Consider the following 18,571-nt stretch of genomic DNA (forward strand, 5'->3'; position numbering starts at 1 on the left):
CAAAACATCTGCAACAGTGGTTAAACTTCTCATTCCTCTCATAGGAGGACATGTTTCAAGTTGAAAACAGCAAGTTAGTTGGGTGAAATACAAACCACATGGTTACACCAGGGAAGAAAAAATGAGTGAGTGAATTGGCTATACATCTAAATTTTACAGCAACAGAGATTTAAAGGCAAATTTTTGGTGTTGGACTGTGAAAAATACAAACATATTATTAACTTATTTTCAGTGCCTGCTTTAGATTACATCTACCAAGTTCAGTTTCATTACTAGATTCTTAATTTTTAAAAAAAGCTCTGAATCCCTTTCACACAAGGAAATACCCAGTTCTGCCTCCTAGTTTATCCAATAGTCTACAAAAAAAACAAAGCTGTTTTCAGTTTCTATTGCTTCTTAGTGTTGTCTGTTTCATGCTGGGCTTTGCTGGCCTTTTGTTCAAGGCAACTGTCATTGCCCATTTGTGTTTTCAAAGCTCAGAATGAGTTTTAGTTAAAACTGACTTGAATGTAGATGTTGAATATCAAGATGGAGATGCAGAGTGTCAAGACAACAGAAATCTATAGAAAAGCAAAAGGGCTATTCTTCAGCTGGTGAAAATCAGACGATTCATTCATAACATACAGAAACGACTGAAAAGGTACTTCCGTGGTGTCAGATGACTTAAAAATCCCCCATCCCTAGATTTGAACATCTTTGATTTACATAGACCGTTGCAGCCTAAATGTTGGAGGGGTTTACTTTGATTTCCTAGAGCCATCTTATCGGGATAACATTTTCTGTTTTTAACTAAAACCACTGACCAGTGTTTGCTTTACATGAAGACAGCATTTTTTATAATTAGAGCACTTAGCTTCTAGAGACCACAGATCTATTCCTGCTTCCTGTGCTGTTGACTTGATGTTTGACCTTGAGTAAGGATTTATTTTGGTGTTTCCAGGAAATATGAATAAATTCAAGAAAGAATTCTGCTTGAGATTTGTCAGGCCCTCTGGGGAAGTTCTGGTAAACATAAGGGTCAGTTGGTTGACTGTCTCCCATTTCAAGTGAAAATGGTACTTATGTGTTTCAAAATCATTGTGTTACATGGTGTGCTGAATAAAAGTAGAATTTTTTTTTTTTTTTTCCTTTGGTCATGAAATAACATGGTAAAATGCAAATGGTTGTAATTAAATTTGCAAGCAAGGTATTTACAATCTAAATGTACATTTATTAATGATTAGTAATAGTTATGATTATTTCTATAATTTATGTATTAGTAGAATTAGAGGTCTAGAAGTAGAAGGGAAACAGTTTTGTAGAAAGAAGTATGTTTTATTAGACCAGATGATATAATTGATATCTTCTTGCATATTAGCTTTGGTTCCTCAAATAGGACTTGCAGTTTGGAATTCTACAAGCTTCTGTGGGGAAGAACCTGGTTTGTTGGTAGCACTGGTAGCTTGCAGGTTAACTTGTGTATATGCTACATAGATCTAGTTTCCGGCAGTGTTAGTATAGAAATGATGCTGGAGGCTGTGGTAAGAAATTCTTTAAACTTGTTTTGGAGACAAATCAGATCATGCATGTACCTTATGTTGTAAACAGGAAAGTGTATTTCAACTAGTATTTATGCTCTCAGGCATTTGAGTGTTGAGTGTTGAAAAGATGGAGTGCTGGAAGTAAATAATAACATAACTGTTATCAAGATGCTCATATTATATATATGTTTTGTAACTATTTGAAAATAAATCACTAGTATGTATTACAATAGAAAAATAAGATTGCGGGAACAAGATCTGATTGAGTATTCAGTGATTTCATATGAGAGGGTTAGAGTTTTTTTTCTGATTTTCAAAGTTGCAGGAGGACAACAAGTAGCTTATATCCAATATTTTTCTGGAAATGTTTTCTTTATGACTACTTATATGAAGCCACAGTTGGCTGTCTGGAATAATGTTATATAATCTTGTTATATTGGTGGTCATCCTGATTCAGATCTGATTTTAGCTTTTATTGCCTAACATGGCATCTGTATTTTCATTTGGTTATTGGATGAAGGCAGGAATGGTGCTCATAGCTTTTTAAGCTGGACTGAGAATATATTAAGACCATCTAAGGATGTTACAGGCACCCTTGAGTAATAGGCATTATTATATACACTGATTCAGATTCAATTCTGTGGAAAAAGAATCATGGACTCCAGTACCTCTTTTCCCTAGAATATGTTTTAATTCCAAGACAAGTGTTACTCTCTGCATTTGCAATAAAGCTACCCCATTCGCAGCTTATGGAAAATAACTATATTAGTTGAACATCCCCCAAATAAAAATGTGTTAGTATTTAGCTGAAAAGCATTTGGAAAGGGAAGGGAATGAGAACAAAGAATGTTGCACTTAGAATCATGGAATTATAGAACCACTAAGGTTTGAAAAGACCTCCAAGATCATCTGGTCCAACAATCACCCTACTACCAATGTCACCCACTAAACCATGTCCCTAAGCACTACGTTCAACCTTTCCTTAAACACCCCCAGGGATGGTGACACCACCACCTCCCCGGACAACCCATTCCAATGCCTGACTGCTCTTTCTGAGAAGAAATGTCTCCTAACTTCCAACTTGAACCTCCCCTGGTGCAACTTGAGGCCATTCCCTCTAGTCCTGTCACTAGTTACCTGCGAGACGAGGCTGACCCCCAGCTCCCCACAGCTTACTTTCAGGTAGCTGTAGAGAGCAATAAGCTCTCTGATCCTTCTCTTCTCCAGACTAAACAACCCCAGTTCCCTCAGCCACTCAGGCAATAAGACTTGTGTTCCAGACCCTTCACTTCTGACATCCTGTAGTCATTTTTTTAAAAAAAAATATGCATCAGCAGAGTGAAGCATTACTTGAAAGCCTGCTGGGGTCATGTGTTTATAGAAGCATTATGCTCAAGTCTAATGATAAAGCTGCATAATAAAACAGCTAATGTTGTAAACATGTTTAGGTAAAAACAACAGCTCAGGCCTTCCACTGGCAGCACTACTATGCAGGTTTTAAGAGTTTGTCTAAAGAATTCCTTCGTTATTGCATCTACATGAAAACTAAAAAAAAAAAAAAAAAAAGCTATATAAATCAGCCACTAAAATAAAGTTTATGCAAACCTGAAAATAAATAGACAGAGTTTTATCAGAATGTACAAATGAAGGAAGAACCAAGTTTTGGAATCATTTGAGACATCACCTGCTTTGTTTTATTCTAAAACCTGAATAGGTTCTGTGAGGGTTTTTCTCTTGTCCCTGACAAATATAGTGGAAAGAAACGCAGGCAAAACTGTAGTAATATTTCAAAACATAGGGCAACACTGTGGGGGAAAAAAAAAAAAAAAAAAAAAAGAAGCTACACAGACAAGTGAAAACAAGATGGTAAATATTAGATTACACAAATTCAGACTGTTGCACACAGTGCTATTAAATCAGTTGCAGGAAGATTATAACATTTGAAATTATGTAGCATAAACCCACTAGATGATGCAGATACCAGCACTAAAATTAGATGAGCTATAAAGGCAAGATTAATTAAAAGCAAACAAAAACCCCAAAGCCCAAACTTCACTGTCTTATAGTTGTTTGTGTGTGAGGGGGGTAAGCCAAAAACAAGTGAACACAGTGGACATGTGGGTATAAAATCTTAAGGGAGCTATTCATTTATGTCAAGTTACTGTTTTGCGATTTAGCCCTGAAAGGAGGTATGGGGGCATGACTGGTGGGGGTAAATTAATGGAAATAAAGCATCCACAAATTCAGAACAGATGTCAGGAAGTACTTTCATGTAGGAAGCAATAAATATGTGAACAGGTCTCCCAGGCAAATTTGTTTTTAGGTGAACAGCAGATGGGTTACTCAGGATTGAAGCAATCTAATCCTGTTTTGGGGAAATAGAGCTATGAGTGAATGGGCTTTGCCGTAAGGGGGATAGTGGATCAGTGTCCTCTGAAGAAATCCCTGAACTTTCATAAGCTATTTGTGAAGCTGTCTGCTGCATCTCTGCTAGTACAGCATCAAGGATACTGGTGTGCACAGGGCCTTACAGAGGCATTTGACCTCAGGTACAGCTTCTCAGTCTCTTTTGTATGCAATGGGCCTCTTTCTCACTGCATTGGCAGTGCTGGGATATGAGAGCACTGTTGCTCTGAGTCTCGAAAAGTTCATATCTTAATAGGAAGACACATGGTTGTATGCGTAATGGGAATGTTCTCATATTCTGTCAATACATATTCCTAGTTTGGTGTTGTACTGGGTCAATGGGCAGAGGCCAATGGCATGAGGTGCAACGTGGCTAAGTGACAGGTCCAGTTGTTGGTCACAACAACTCCATGCAACGCTCCATGCTTGAGGCAGAGTGGCTGGAAAGCTGTGCAGAGGAAAAGGATTTGGGGTTGCTGATTGATGCTCGCCTGAACATGAGCCATCAGTGTGCCCAGGTGGTCAAGAAGGCCAGTGGCATCCTGGCTTGTATCAGGAGTAGTGCAGCCAGCAGGACCAGGGAGGTGGTCATCCCCCTGTACTCTGCTCTGGTGAGGCCACACCTTGAGTGCTGTCTTCAGGTTTGGGCCCCTCAGTACAAGAAGGGCATTGAGGTACTGGAATATGTCCAGAGAAGGGCTGCAAAGCTGGTGAAGGGCCTGGAGCACAGGTCCTGTGAGGAGTGGCTGAGGGAACTGGGGTTGTTTAGTCTGAAGAAGAGGAGTCTCAGGCGTTTGTTCTTATTGCTCTCTGCAACTACCTGAAAGTAAGCTGTGGGGAGCTGGGGGTCAGCCTCTGCTCACAGGTAACTAGTGATAGGAGTAGAGGGAATGGCCTCAAGTTGCACCAGGGGAGGTTCAGATTGGAAGTTAGGAGACATTTCTGCTCAGAAAGAGCAGTCAGGCATTGGAACAGGTTGCCCAGGGAGGTGGTGGAGTCACCATCCCTGGGGGTGTTCAAGGAAAGGTTGGACATGGTGCTTAGGGACATGGTCTAGTGGGTGACATTGGTAGCAGGGTGATGGTTGGACTAGATGATCTTGCAGGTCTTTGCAAACCTTAATGCTTCCATGATTTGCTCAATTCTTTTTTTGCTGGATCAGGTGTGTAATGATGTAGAGTATGATCCAGCTCTTGAGCCTTGGCTCAGCTTTCCTAGTGAGCATCGCATATATCCTTAACTCAACCTTGAAGATTTTTTACCATGCCTAAGCCAAGAAGCTATTTTCTTTTCATAATATGGTTTCATTCTTTGTCAGTCTGAATTCATATTTCAAAGAAACCAGTATATTATTGCAGATGGCTCTATAGCTTTTTCCAGTTCTGGTAGCATTAATTAAATATTGGTTTTATTCAGCACACTTCCTTCTTCACCTTTCTAGCTATCTAGACATCTCAGTGGAGTGCATATTTAGTCAAAGCTTCAAGATTTTTTATTGAGAGTCTAAAATCCATATTCAGACTTGGTTTCTGAACTATAGTGTGCCACTCGAATGCTGTTAAGGCTAGACCAAATATTTTATGACTTTCAAATTCTGTAGTTTATTCTTCATAGAGAAATAATAGATGTATAACATGTTTTTAGGGTTTTATCACATATAAAGCCACCAAAATTGTTTTAATTGTAAAAGATAAAAACTGACATGACACTTTGTCATGTTACATTACTCAAAAGCCACAGTTTTGCTTATTATAATTTTCTTGGCATTTGTATTTGAGAAGATGCAATTCTTCCATTGACCCTGATCTCCCTTTTTCTTTGATCAGCAGTAGCTTAAACTGTTCAGAGGCTTTGGAGTAAAGCTGTCCTCCATCCCACCTAATTCTTCATTGTGACACGCTGATCTTTTCCTTTCTTAGGCTTTTTAACAGGCAAGGAAAGACGGTCATGAAAAAAAGTATATAAATAAATAAATATATATAGCTTGAATTACTGTAAAAATGTTACTGGAAATGCTATAATGGGGAGGAAGACAGCAATCACAGCAATAAAAATAATGCAGGAGTGACAGCTGATTTTGGTCCTGGTATACATGTTCAATGTGTTTTGTGAAAATAGTTTGTATGTGAGGGGAATGACTACTATTTGTTAGCTATTTTCAGTTTAATGATTTAAAGCCCAAACTGTTTTGGCACTCAGAATGATTGGATGTCTTTTGTCACATGGGTGCTTCCTGAATTGTTTTGTGAATAAACGTTGTGAGTACTGTATTAAGGTTATAAGGCTGGGCCCACTCTTGTAGAGGGTGGGCATGAAGGCAGATACTTTCCATGCCCATGAAGAGAATCAGTGGCCCTTGGCAGTCCAGAGGGACAGAGAGTTACTCTCTAACTGCTAAAGCCATAACGCATGTAAGGCAGAACCTGTCTAGACTTCCAGTAATGCTGTAAGAGAGAGCATTTTGACACGTAGTCCCAGGTAAGGGGGACTATTAAAAAATAAAATAATCATCATTATATTGTTAGTTTTATTGTATTTTTAGTTCACTAGGAAGGTGAAACCAGGGAAGGATTGACAGCAGAAGCAAGTAAACAAGCTGGACTCTTCCGGGTGGAGATGAGGCACTTTCTGTTCAAATGACAAAGTGGCTAAGATTGCCAGGGTTACTGTGTTGCTGCTAATATTAGATCTTGGATATATTTTCGTTTACCTCACTGAAACTATTGGGAAGGTTGCTGCTGCTACGGTAGCAGTGATACTTGGTTGGTTTGGAAAAAGAACATCTTTAATGTTACCAGTTCTCAAACTATTGCCAGAGGTTTCTCTTTTTGAGGGTAATAATTATTTCTTTCTTTCCTGTCTAATTTGCATGCTGCACCAGTTTGCTGTTGAGGGAATTCAGCATGGCTATTCAAAAGGATGGGGAGAATTCCTCTTTGAGTGTTTAACACAATAAAGTATTAGAGTAGAAACCAGATTTGTTGGATGTCAGTGTGTAATAATTTTTAAAGAGACAGCTGTGCTCGACTCAACTGGGCAGGAACTGACAGTTCAAAGTACTACTCTACTATATCTAACTTTATAATCTCGCTTCATATTTATGCTCAGTTGCATTTTGAACACTACAGCTTAATATGTCAAAATTCCTCAGAAAAACATTTTTCCGGGGACACTTTTCATCTGAATACTCAGTGTTTGTTAATTTTTAAGTGATTTTGAAGTAAAACTCTGTTTTAAAAATAAATGAGTAACCTGGCAGAAAATTATTTTGTTGAGAACAGCAAAATGCTGTCAAGTCTTTACTGCAAAATTACTATGTTAAAAGAGTAGATTAACACTACCATAGCAGCAGTGGACCAAATAGTGGTGACTTTGCTTCTCAGAGGGTTCATTGGAAGCTTTTTTGTTTGTTCTTCTTCTTATTTTTTAAATATTTTTAATTTGGTTGCACGAATAGAGTACAATTTCTCCTTAACCCTCTCAGATTTTGGGCAGAGGGAATCAAGGCCTTAAATGAAAACTTGTGCCATGTTTTTTTCCAGGAGACAACTGTGTGAACCTCTGTGGCTGACACATTTTTGTGGAATCGGTAAATCAGAACACATTCAGTACAGCTTAAGACCTCAGGGATTTTTTTCCTCAAAGGAAGTAATTAACATGTTATACTACCATGCATGCTTTTAGTGCTGTCTAGCATTGGACTAGAATAAAATGTTTGCAGTTGAAGTCCTAGATTAATCTGTGAGTGCTGTAACTGACAGTTGTGGCTCAAAGTGGTCTTTAGATTTTACTTGATTGTCCCCAGAAGCAGTATTTTGCCCTCTGTTAGGTTATGCTATCACTGTAATGAACTGTTTAATGAATAAGCTTTCTCATTCGACCAGAACTGTAAGCTATTGAGTGGCAAGAGGACTTGAAATTGCTTTTTATGGATATAAACCTTTCATTGTGTAAGTAGCAGAACTGCTGTGCTGGAGGGTTGTGTGCTTGGCAGTTAACTTTCTGGGGCTTTCCAAAAATTAAAAAGTATTTTAGAATATACTAGTGTTTCTAGATATGTCTCATTTAGTCTTAACTGTTTCAGAAAACTGGCTCTTATGTAAGACCCAGCTGGTACCTGTTATAATTTCAAGATTTGTTTCCTTGCAGTCTTTATTACAAAAGCTATTGCTTTCCTTCACCACCAAAACTTGGATAGGCTATATTTTCATGACAGATACGAACTTCCCACTTGAAAACTTTAGGATGTTTTAGGAGAATTTGTTTGCTTGTTTTTCATTTCCTTGCCTTGAATACTGGTCTGTTTTGGTTGATTTTATGAAGGATCTCAGTTCTCTTCACTGGTCCGTTTATTTTCTGCCTAGTTCTGATCCTTGTAACATGCCTTATAACTTTTTTAAGAGCAGTAAGCATTTTTCAGCCTTTTAAAGTGGTATCAATGAACATGGGAATGATGCATTTTACATTACTGTTGCTTGGGAATTGTTCTCATGGCACACTATATAGCTCATTCCATATTTGTCTCTGGGAAATGGGAATTGCATAGCTTGCCAGAATATACCACCTGGTTCTTTGAGTTATTTTTTAAAAATTTGCTTACCACTACTGTATGTGATGCTCTTAGCTTTTATGTAGGAGCCATAGCTTTTGTTTCTGCTGTTAGAGCTAAAGGCAGTAACAACATCCTGGATGGTACACTGAAAATCAACAGTGGCAATAATTTGGTAGCAGGTATAATATAACCATTGCTGTGTCACAATATGTTGCTGTGGCTAGAGGCAGTGGTGAAGACTGTATATTCCTGGAACTGGATGAATTCCCTCTTGCAATATTCATTTCCAAAAAGTGGAGCAATGCCAGCATTAGATTGCAAGCAGTTGCCTTACCGACTTTATGAAGGAATGGAAACTGAACTGCAGACACCAACATGAGTAACAACAGTTTTTTGGAAACACATAGAGACTGAGTACTATGTATTTTGAAGGTTATGAACCCCATGCCAGTGGAAGTCCTGCCTGTTTTGTATCAGCAAGCTGAAATGTCCAGGCTTCATTAGAATTTGCTTTTGTTATCTCTATGTGATAACACAGCATTTCATAGCATTTTACTTGTAATTATTTCTAAAAGGCTGCTTCCCTTGTATTGTTCTGTATTGCTGAAGAAAACATTGAAAATACCTCCCACAGTTAACACAGCGCGGTACCAGTTTGTTGTGTCTCTTTTGAACAGCTGTAAAATTGGATACCTTTGGAACATGCGTGTTTTATACTCAACATATATTTTAAAAGGAAGAAGGTTGTAATCTAAGTTAAAATGACCAGAGGTATATGAAAGTCAGGATTGTGATATAAGAAAGTCAGAAATACCGTAACAAAATACAGGCACTTCAAGTGCCTTTTTGTCAGCCTCCAGAAAGGGTTCCACTCTCAGAGAAACTGAAGCCTGCTAGAGTGGGTATGTTCTTTACAACTTGAGAATATACTTTTTGTGGTAAACTGAAAGGTTCCTCCTTAGTCCTCAACCCTTCAGACTACTTTAGCTTGCTGAGCAATGTGCCCCAGTGTTTTTTTTCCCAAAGGATTTCTGTGAGTTTCCTGCTGGAGAGGTTACTCTGCTTTTTTTGGATGACTCTTACAGACCTTCTGTCACAGACTGAAATCAAGCATTTGCTAGATTGCTGCATATATCCTTGGGCTGCCTGATTCAAAGAGCTCTCTCTCCTTGGGCTGTATGTATTTTTGCATTAAACTGCCCTTAGTGAGGTGCAAACAATTGTCCTGCAATGGTTGGTTTTCAGTTCTAGGGACATACAAACCAAATTACAGAAAAACAAAACCAACCTTTTTATTTTTCCAACTAGGCTGACATTTGACTTCTGTCTTTATCTTTCTGTGATGTAGAGTAGAAAAGTCTGCCATTGCTGTGTTCTAGAATCCTTCTCCTCTACAACATTGGCCTCTTCTCTGTAGTATCTATTAAAAAGAAAAAAACAAACAAAAAACTCCCTATTTTAACATGTTTATTATGCTATAATATTGCTGTCATGTTATCTTTAATACTTCCCTTTGAAATATATCTTTCCCAGATGTTAGACAGGTATTGGAAGCAGTGAAACTCGTGAGCAAGCATGGGAGTTGCACAGGGTGAAATGATGACTACAGGTAGTTTGAATTTAATAAGAATCCATTTGTATTTTAACTCACAGCATGGACTTTATGAAACAGAGCTTCGGAAAAGATGGAACTAAAAGTTGTCTGTCCCTTCACCAGCCCTGGAGGGCTTGAAATGAAACCTAGTACAGTGAAACTCCATTAATATGCAGAAACATAAACCAACTGTTTCAGAGCCAAATCTTAGTGCTGTTTTGTTTTTTTTTTTTTTTGTTTTTGTTTTTTTTTTTTGTTAAATTTTACCTGTTGTTGCTGTATAAAAGTGAGCAAGTTGTCAGTAGGAGGAAGGAAGGGAGAAGAAAAGGGTGTAGTTAAGAACAAATGAAGTTCTGTGGTGTATTACTGAGAAAGTCTTGCATTTTAGTCATTTGTCCTGAGAAAAGAGTTATTGTCTGTACTGAATGCAAGTTGCTTGCAGGCTGTAGTATCTTATCAGCTAAGAGAAAGTTATGTCATGAGAAATGAAGGAAGGGAAAGGGTGCCTCTGTATACACATACGGGGTGTTTCTCTATATGCATACACACATGCGTGTATGCACATTAAAAATGTCCATGAACTTATTATTTGTACAAAGGCTATTACTTCTCCTAACATAATTGTAGCTGCACATTATTTAGAGCTTTTCCTTAGCTTCGTGTTTCTATTCACCCTTTTTCCTCAATTTTGTGAAAAGCTTAGTGAACTGTATTAGTAGTGAACTAGAATGGATAGGTTACTTAGGTCACGTATTTGTTTGATGAAGATTTTTCCTTCTGCACACCTTTTTTGTTCCACATAGGTTGTGGCAGAAATGCCAGCTGTTCTTACCTGTTAAAACTGTAGCTTGGGAGAATGTAGTTAAATGTAGTTATTGTAGTCATTGTAGTTAAATGGTTAAGTTGCATGCTTTGAAATAGTAGTCTAATAGTGTCAGATTTGGACTTTGAAATGCAGCTTTGATAATATTTGGCTCATTCTTTGAAGATGCCTCTTCCTCTGGAAGATCACTTGCTTCTGTGAAAAAAAGGTGAAAAATAAGGGAAATACAAAAAAAGATGCATCTGGAAGTGAAAAATGTACTGACATGTAACTATAGGATATCCAAGAAAATGGCCTTTTATGAAACAGTGGAGGGCACTGGTTGTGTCTCCATTAAAACAAGCGGGGATATATTTTACTTCCTTAGTGCCAGGTATCATGCCATTTGTTGACATTTTTTCTTGTTTGAGTTGACATTTATCTCATGTTGTTCAGTTACTCATTAACTCATGTGACTGGTGTTACAATTGTAGGTAGGAAAATTACCCACAGATTCATTGGAGTCAGAATTCTTCATCAGAGGGATTATCTTAAATCTTCTTCCACCAGTACAGGACCTTTTCAAAGCAAAACTTGATTCTGGAAGTACCACACTAGGAAGGTGTTTTCATTCAGTATGTGTTATGTATACAAGGACAGGTGGTTTGGCTTTCAGATATTTACCTGGTTATATGTGGGTAGACTAATGTGTCTATATGCATGTGTGTATCTGGGCATGAAGGAGGTACCTATTTTTAAGAAACACACTGGGACTTCCCAGATTCTGTTTTTTCCTTTTTAATAAGTGAACATGTAGAAGTGTAGAGGCTAAATACATCTTGTTCGTGCTGAACTATTGAACTATGAAATATTATAGTAATGTATCCAGTATCTTTTGTTCAATAATAAAAATACTATTATTGAAAGCTGACAAACTTGTTCATTGTAATTTTTTTATTTTTTTTTACAATTAACTGTAGCTTCAGTAGGGCTCAAGAAAATCTGAAATTTATTGTTTTGCACAGTTGTTGCACTTGTTGTATGTGTAAGTTTTTAAACCAATGAATGAGGTGTTTATACATTCTCTTTGGTCTCCAGATTTGTATTAAATTGAAGCCTGCGATTTTGATTTTCAGTTGTATACTTTTCCTCTGAATGCTAATTTTAGCACATCTCAAGCCTTTGCAAACCAGGAAATAGAATTAGGGCAATTCATATAACCTCGACTCTGGTTGTCTGGACCTCATGATAGCCTCCCTGTGAACACGTCAGCACTTTGCTTTTAACCTATATCTGAATTAACAGTAGAAGAACTTCTTGAAACTGCTTGGTAGAACTGAAATCAGGATACTTGACTGTTTTCCTTCATCTGAGAAGAAATATGCTATTTGTGCATGTGCATTCAGACAAAAGGTCTGTGCGCCTGGGGTGGCTCAGTGTGTCTTGCATTAAGTCAAGTAGCTAGAAAAGAGTAGCAGCACACGCAAGTCTGGCTGTGAATAATGCATTTGAGTGATCTGCAGCTTAGTGACAACATAGTTATAAAAGACAGTGTGCAAGGGCAAAGAGGTTGCTGTATACACTGGGAAGGGTATTATGTGACTGGTAGGCCCAGAGTGGTACCATCTCACATGGTTGTTGATCTTTGTGAGAACAAAGAAACAGTGCAAGACCTGCAACCAGAAGAAAGTGGAGTCTATCTGTAAAGTCAGGTTAATGTACAGGCATTGTAGGCATAGTGAAACTCAGGGGAAAAATAATTACAGAAGAGTTGACCCTTGTGTTAGCTCCCATTTTCTCACAGCCCTGTGTTTGGGTGAATTGCCTGAATAAGGTGCTACAGATCTGCCAAAAAAAAAAAAATCACTGTAAGGTGTTTTTTTTAATTATTTTTTCTATTTAATTTATTTTAGGGACAGTGAATGTCCCTAGTGCTCTTGTGTCAGAATAAAGGGGCTTTTTCTTAGGCAGTGAGTCAGCTGTAATTATTGAGGAGGTTATAGGAGAGCTGTATTGTGGTTAGTCATGGGGAAGTAGATGATCCTTTAACAGAGTTTAACAGCAGAGAGAAGGGATAAAACAGATTATATTTATGTGATCCAGTGATGACAATTTTATTCTGCAGCAGTTCCAATTATTACACGAGTGTGTAATATTTTACCTACAGCTGAGAATTAGAAGTGTATCTCTTTCACAAGTAAGGACCCGTCTGTGGAGATGCCAACCCTTCCATGCTGCTGGTTAAAAGCTATTTCTGAGAGTTAAGACCCGAGTGGCTTGTTCTGGTGTAACCAGGTTTGCCTCTTTTTGTCTGTGCTGCATACAGGACTAGATGTGTCTTTCTATTCTAGTGGTTTGTTGGTGTGGCAAGGCGCAGGAGTTCTGCACCAACTAATGGCAGTCTGAGAGATTACAAACCTACCATGGTGTCCACTACGCAGAGGGCTCACTCAGAAAAGGCTGTGGCGACCCAGACACAGGGCCTGCCCAGAGATGAGGCTGTTCAGCCTGCCACTGCCGGGGGTGGGCAGCGGGGAGACCAGACCACCTGTTTTCTGGTGGAAGGTCTGCTCACCATGGTGGCTGAGCTCAGGGAGGAGGTGGAGAGACTAAGGAGCATCAGGGCGTGTGAGCAGGAGATTGCCTGGTGGAGTTAACTCCCTTGCATGTCAGAGAGAAGCATGCCAGGGGGTGCCAGGATGGTGGAGCTCCTGCCCTGTCACTATGAGGCAGAGGGAGGGAACCAAAAAGACGAGGAGGATTGGAAGCGAGTCCCAGTTCAATGTTACAGGCAACCCCCCTCCCTACCTAACTCGCTTCCCCAGGTGCCCCTCTGTAATAGGTTTGAGGCCCTGGATCTTGAAGGAGAGGTTGGTGAGGATGTGGAGGAAAGCCCACCTATGAGGTCACGTAGGCAGTCAACACCGTGCCTCAAGACTGCCTCCAGTCAGAAAGAATGAAGGGTAATTGTAGTAGGAGATTCCCTTCAGAGAGGAACAGAGGGCCCAATATGCAGAGTTGACCTTCATTGTAGGGAAGTCTGCGGTCTACGTAGAACCCAGATCAGGGATATCACCAGGATGCTCCCCAACCTGGTGCACTTGACAGACTACTACTTGCTCCTGATCTTCCAGATAGGCGGGGAGGCAGCTGCATCCCGTAGTTTGAGGGGAATGAAGAAAGACTTCAAGGCCTTGGGATGGTTGGTGAAAAGAGTCTGGGGCATAAGTTTTCTCTTCCCTCCTTCCAATTTGGGGTGATGACGTGGGACAGAATAGAATAGTCCATAAATGCTTGGCTACGTGACTCATGCTACAGGTAGGGCTTTGGGTTCTTTGATAATAACTGGTTTTATAAGACCCCCGGCCAGACAGTAATATGTATGAAAGCTTTATCTCACAGGGGCAAAAGGGTTCTGGGACAGGAATTAGCAGGGCTTGTTTGGAGAGCTTTAAACTAGATTCAGAGGGGGATGGGGCTGTAGCTGGGCTTGCACCAGTGGGGTAGTGTTCTAGCATTAATGAAGACTGGGAGGCCTCCCACCCCCCCTAGGGTGAAATTGGCGTGCTCAGCTCACTCCCTGAAGTGCCTGTCCACCAATGCATGTAGCACTGGGAATAAGCAGGAGTTAGAAATCCATGTTCAGTCAGGAGATTATGATCTGGTGGCAATTACAGACACGTGGTGGGACAGCTCACAGAACTGGAATGTGGTCATGGATGGGTATGTCCTTCTCAGGAAAGACAGGCCAGCAAGGCAAGGTGCTGGAGTTGCTTTTTACATGAGAGAGCAACTACGTGTATTGAGTACCGTCCAGGGGTGGATGAAGAAAGAGTTGAGAGTCTTGGGTGAGAATTAAGGGGCAGGCTGGCATGGGGGATACTGTTGTGGGTGTCTATTACAGGCAACCTGATCAGGATGAGGAAGTTTACGAGGCCTTCTACAGGCAGTTGATAGCAGCCTTGCAATTACAGGCCTTGGTTATTGTGGGAGATTTCAACTACCCTGACATTTGCTGGAAGGCCTACTCAACCAGCCATCTGCAGTCCAGGAGGTTCCTCCAGTGCATTGATGATAACTTCCTGGTGCAAATGGTGGATGTGCCAACTAGGAGAGGAGTGATGCTGGTTCTTGTCCTCACTAACAAGAAGGGACTGGTTGAAGCGGTGAAGGTTGAGGGCGGCCTTGGTTGCAGCAACCATGAGATGGTGGAGTTCAGGATCTCAGGTGGCAGGAACAGAATACTGAGCAGAATTGCAGCCCTGGGCTTCAGGAGGGCCAACTTTGGCCTTTTCAAGTAATTGCTAGGGGAAATCCCATGGACAGGGTACTTGAAGGTAAAGGGGCCCAAGATAGTTGGTTAGCATTCAAGCACTGCTTCTTCCAAGCTCAGGATCAGAGCATCTCAACAGGTAGCAAGTCAAGAAAGGGAGCCAGGAGATCTTCATGGTTAAACAGAGAACTGCTGGGCAAACTGAAGTGGAAGAGGAGAATCTACAGATCATGGAAGGAGGGGCACGCCACTTGGGAGGAATATAAGACTGTTGTCAGAGGATGTAGGGATGCAGCTAAGAAAGCTAAAGCCTCCTTAGAGTTAAACCTTGCAAGAGGGGTCAAGGACAACAGAAAGGGCTTCTTCAAATACATTTCAGATGGGTGCAAGCTGGAATGTAGGAGGTTCCACTTAAATATGAGGCAAAACTTTTTCACAGTGAGGGTGACAGAATACTTGAACAGGCTGCCTGGGGAGCTGGGTTGTGTAGTCTCCTTCTCTGGAGACATTCAAAACCTGCCTGGACGTGTTCCTGTGTGATCTGATCTAGGTGTTCCTGCTCTGGCAGGAGGATTGGACTAGTTGATTTTTCAATGTCCCTTCCAATCCCTAACAATTTGTGATTCTGTGATACTTTTTTATTAAGGATTATAAATGATGTGTTATGCTCCTGCTCTGTAAACCACTCCATGTACTGTGCCTTGAGAGCTGATAGGACAGTTCAATTCCTTAGAGAAAATTCCCTTTGTAGTTCAGATGTTGTCATAGAGTTTCTGGCTCCCCGCCGCTGTCTGAGAGGTGAGCCTGTCCAGGAAAGCTATAAGTGTGAGATTGGACATATTAAAAGAAATTGCTTTCCTTGGGGTTAACCTCAAAGTATTTGTTAAAGTGAGCATTCTTGATTACTGTTACTGAAGCTCATCTAAATGGAGTAAATCGATGAGCCACAGTCATTCAATTATATGTGTGATGTCTGAGGGTGCCTGCTGTATGACATGTAGAAAGAAATGAGTATTTGCTTTCCCTAGATCGTTACATAATCCTAGTTGGTCATGCTTTTCCTTGCTTTCTTTTTGTTTTTGAATATTCAAAGTTCTTTTTGTGATGTATATAGAACATGTTAAGAAGTGTTTTAACTTCAGGGAACTCTACATATTTATGAAGTTAACTTGTTACTGTATATATTGTATGAATGTAAGTATTTTCAGGTGAGAGAGAACATAATATATATCTACTTGCCTCAAAGCCTGCTTGCAGTTTTATGTCTGTGGGTCTTTGGAGCCAAGTTTCTGAAATTATGTTAGTCCACAAAATATCTGTTCTGCTTGCTCTGCTCAGCCCACATCCCATAACAAAATTTAGCGCAAAGAAAAGATAATGGGAATTATTGATTTCTAGACTCATTAAAAAGCAGAATAGTTACTTACTAATTAAAACTGAGATGATCTTGGAAGAATGCTGCAAAGGCTGGGTAGTGGTGGTGAAAAAAGCCATTCATGCTTCCCTGCATATGTAACGTGAAGGAAGGAATTACCCTTGAACCTTTTTCACTGCTTACAGTATGTCAGCAAAGCACACGATATTTTTTAACTATTCTGGGATATGAGGGGAAGCAATGTAGCCAAGATCAGCCAAGGACACTCCTGGCCGAGGATACACCTGGTCTGCTTAGTTCCCCTTGATTCTGCTTAGATTTGACAGTATTTGAGGGATCTCAATAAATAGATTTAGGTTGTTCGCAAAAGAAGAAATTTTTTTTCCTTATTTTATTACTGTTTTTTGTTCTAGGTGGTGACACCTTGCTTTCTTCAGAGCAACTACGAACTGGTAAGTATTGTTGGCACTAGCGATATCCATCAGGTTTTATTAGGTTATAGGATAGGTTATTCCTGTAGCTGTCTATAATTTCGTCAGTACTGTACCATCCACTTTCCTCTTTGAGTGCACAGCAAATAAAAAGTCTAATCTTGAAGCTTATTAGTGTGTGCCCTATCCCATGAAGCAATTGGGTTATTTTACTGAGAATTTTGTAAGGCATTTAAGGATTTGCTAGATTAAGTGTTTTCTGCTGTTCAGGATTCTTCCTAAAATGAACTCGTTGATATGTCCATGAAGCAGTGACTTGATGTAGTTATCCTTACTACCTTATTTCCTTTTGTCTGTGTGTGTAAAAAACAAACAAAACAACAATAAAAACATACACCAAACACTTACACACACAAATCAGGAAACCCACAAACCATTAATTGTTTTAATGTGTAGATGTCTCATATCAGTTTGAAAGTACAAACAGGATCCTTTGGTTAGGGCCTATATTTTGTTTTGTTTTGTTTTTTTTGGTGGTGGAAGTGAGGAAATTAATCCATGGTTGCTCAGGATAGGAATTCAAAAAAAAAGATAGGCCTTTTCAGGTGGGAGTAATTGAATTTGGTTATTTTTAGCTCCCATTAAATACTTCTGGAGGATGTTATGTAACTGTGATTTATTGAACCAGTGCTGCCACCTGCTAGTATCGTTTCTAGAACTAGGCAGTCAACAGCTGATTTCCCAGTGTTGGCTGAGAACTCTGTATTGTAGTTATGTGATGCAGCCATTGGTAGTTAGGGATTCTACATCTCATTTCTGCCTTGATATGTGAATTCGGCAAGTCACTTAACACATTTTTTGTGTCTTGATTTCCTTCCTGGCAAAATACAGGTAAAGATGTTATCTAAAAAGGTACTATGAAAGTGTTGGTTCATTCTTTTAATTATTGTCTTTTAAAAGAAAGGCTGGAAAACAAAATCAGCGATTCATAGTATTATTAGTAATGTGAATACGAATGTATAGAAGGTCCTTCCTGATTTTGACCTGCCGCTTCTATGAACTAACACATATGACAGTCTGAGGATTCTGTGTGGCACTACTCCTAAAATTGAAAGTAGAAAAGCAGCCCTTTCTTATGTCTGCAGCTCACAGTATTAGATGTATATTGTCAACTGTGGTTGCTCATTGTTTTGTGTTGTGTACACAACCTAAATATTGGTTATGACAGGGAAAATTTGTCATTGTGGTTCAGCAACAATTTTAAACCTGCAGCAACTTGTGGAATATGTTACCAGTCATTACCATCAATAACTCCAGTTGGACATGTTTTACGTGAAAAGTGAACATGGGGCAGTGCTGGTTAATCTGGGTCTAGTGGGTTTATGTGACAAAGTTTTGTTAGAGTGGGGGCTACAGGGGTGGCTTCTGCGAGAAGAATCCAGAAGCTGCCCCATGTTAGATAAGGGCCCTGCTGTGGGCCAGAGCCAAGCCAGTAAGTGATCTTGTTTGTGTCTCTGTGAGAGCATATTTAAGAAGGGAAAAACAAAACAAAACAAACAAACAAACAAAAACCACCAAACACCAGAACTGCTCCATAAGAGCAGCTGGGAGAGCTGCC

The 18,571-nt window shown here is 39.7% G+C and overlaps 1 protein-coding gene across 7 annotated transcripts in view; it reads left to right on the forward strand.

The window, feature by feature from the left end:
- Positions 1-18,571, forward strand: part of TNS3 (tensin 3) — a 247,381-nt gene that overhangs the window by 82,206 nt on the left and 146,604 nt on the right. For all 7 annotated transcript variants that reach the window (XM_084510046.1, XM_084510042.1, XM_084510044.1 and 4 more), the window contains one exon: positions 16,936-16,974. Coding sequence is in view for 1 of the 7 variants with exons in the window: in XM_084510042.1 (XP_084366168.1) it covers positions 16,936-16,974 (39 nt within the window). In the remaining 6 variants the exon portion in view is untranslated. The remainder of the gene's footprint in view (positions 1-16,935; positions 16,975-18,571) is intronic.

This window comes from Aythya ferina, assembly GCF_964211825.1.
Source record: "Aythya ferina genome assembly, chromosome: 2".
NCBI classification, from domain to species: domain Eukaryota; kingdom Metazoa; phylum Chordata; class Aves; order Anseriformes; family Anatidae; genus Aythya; species Aythya ferina.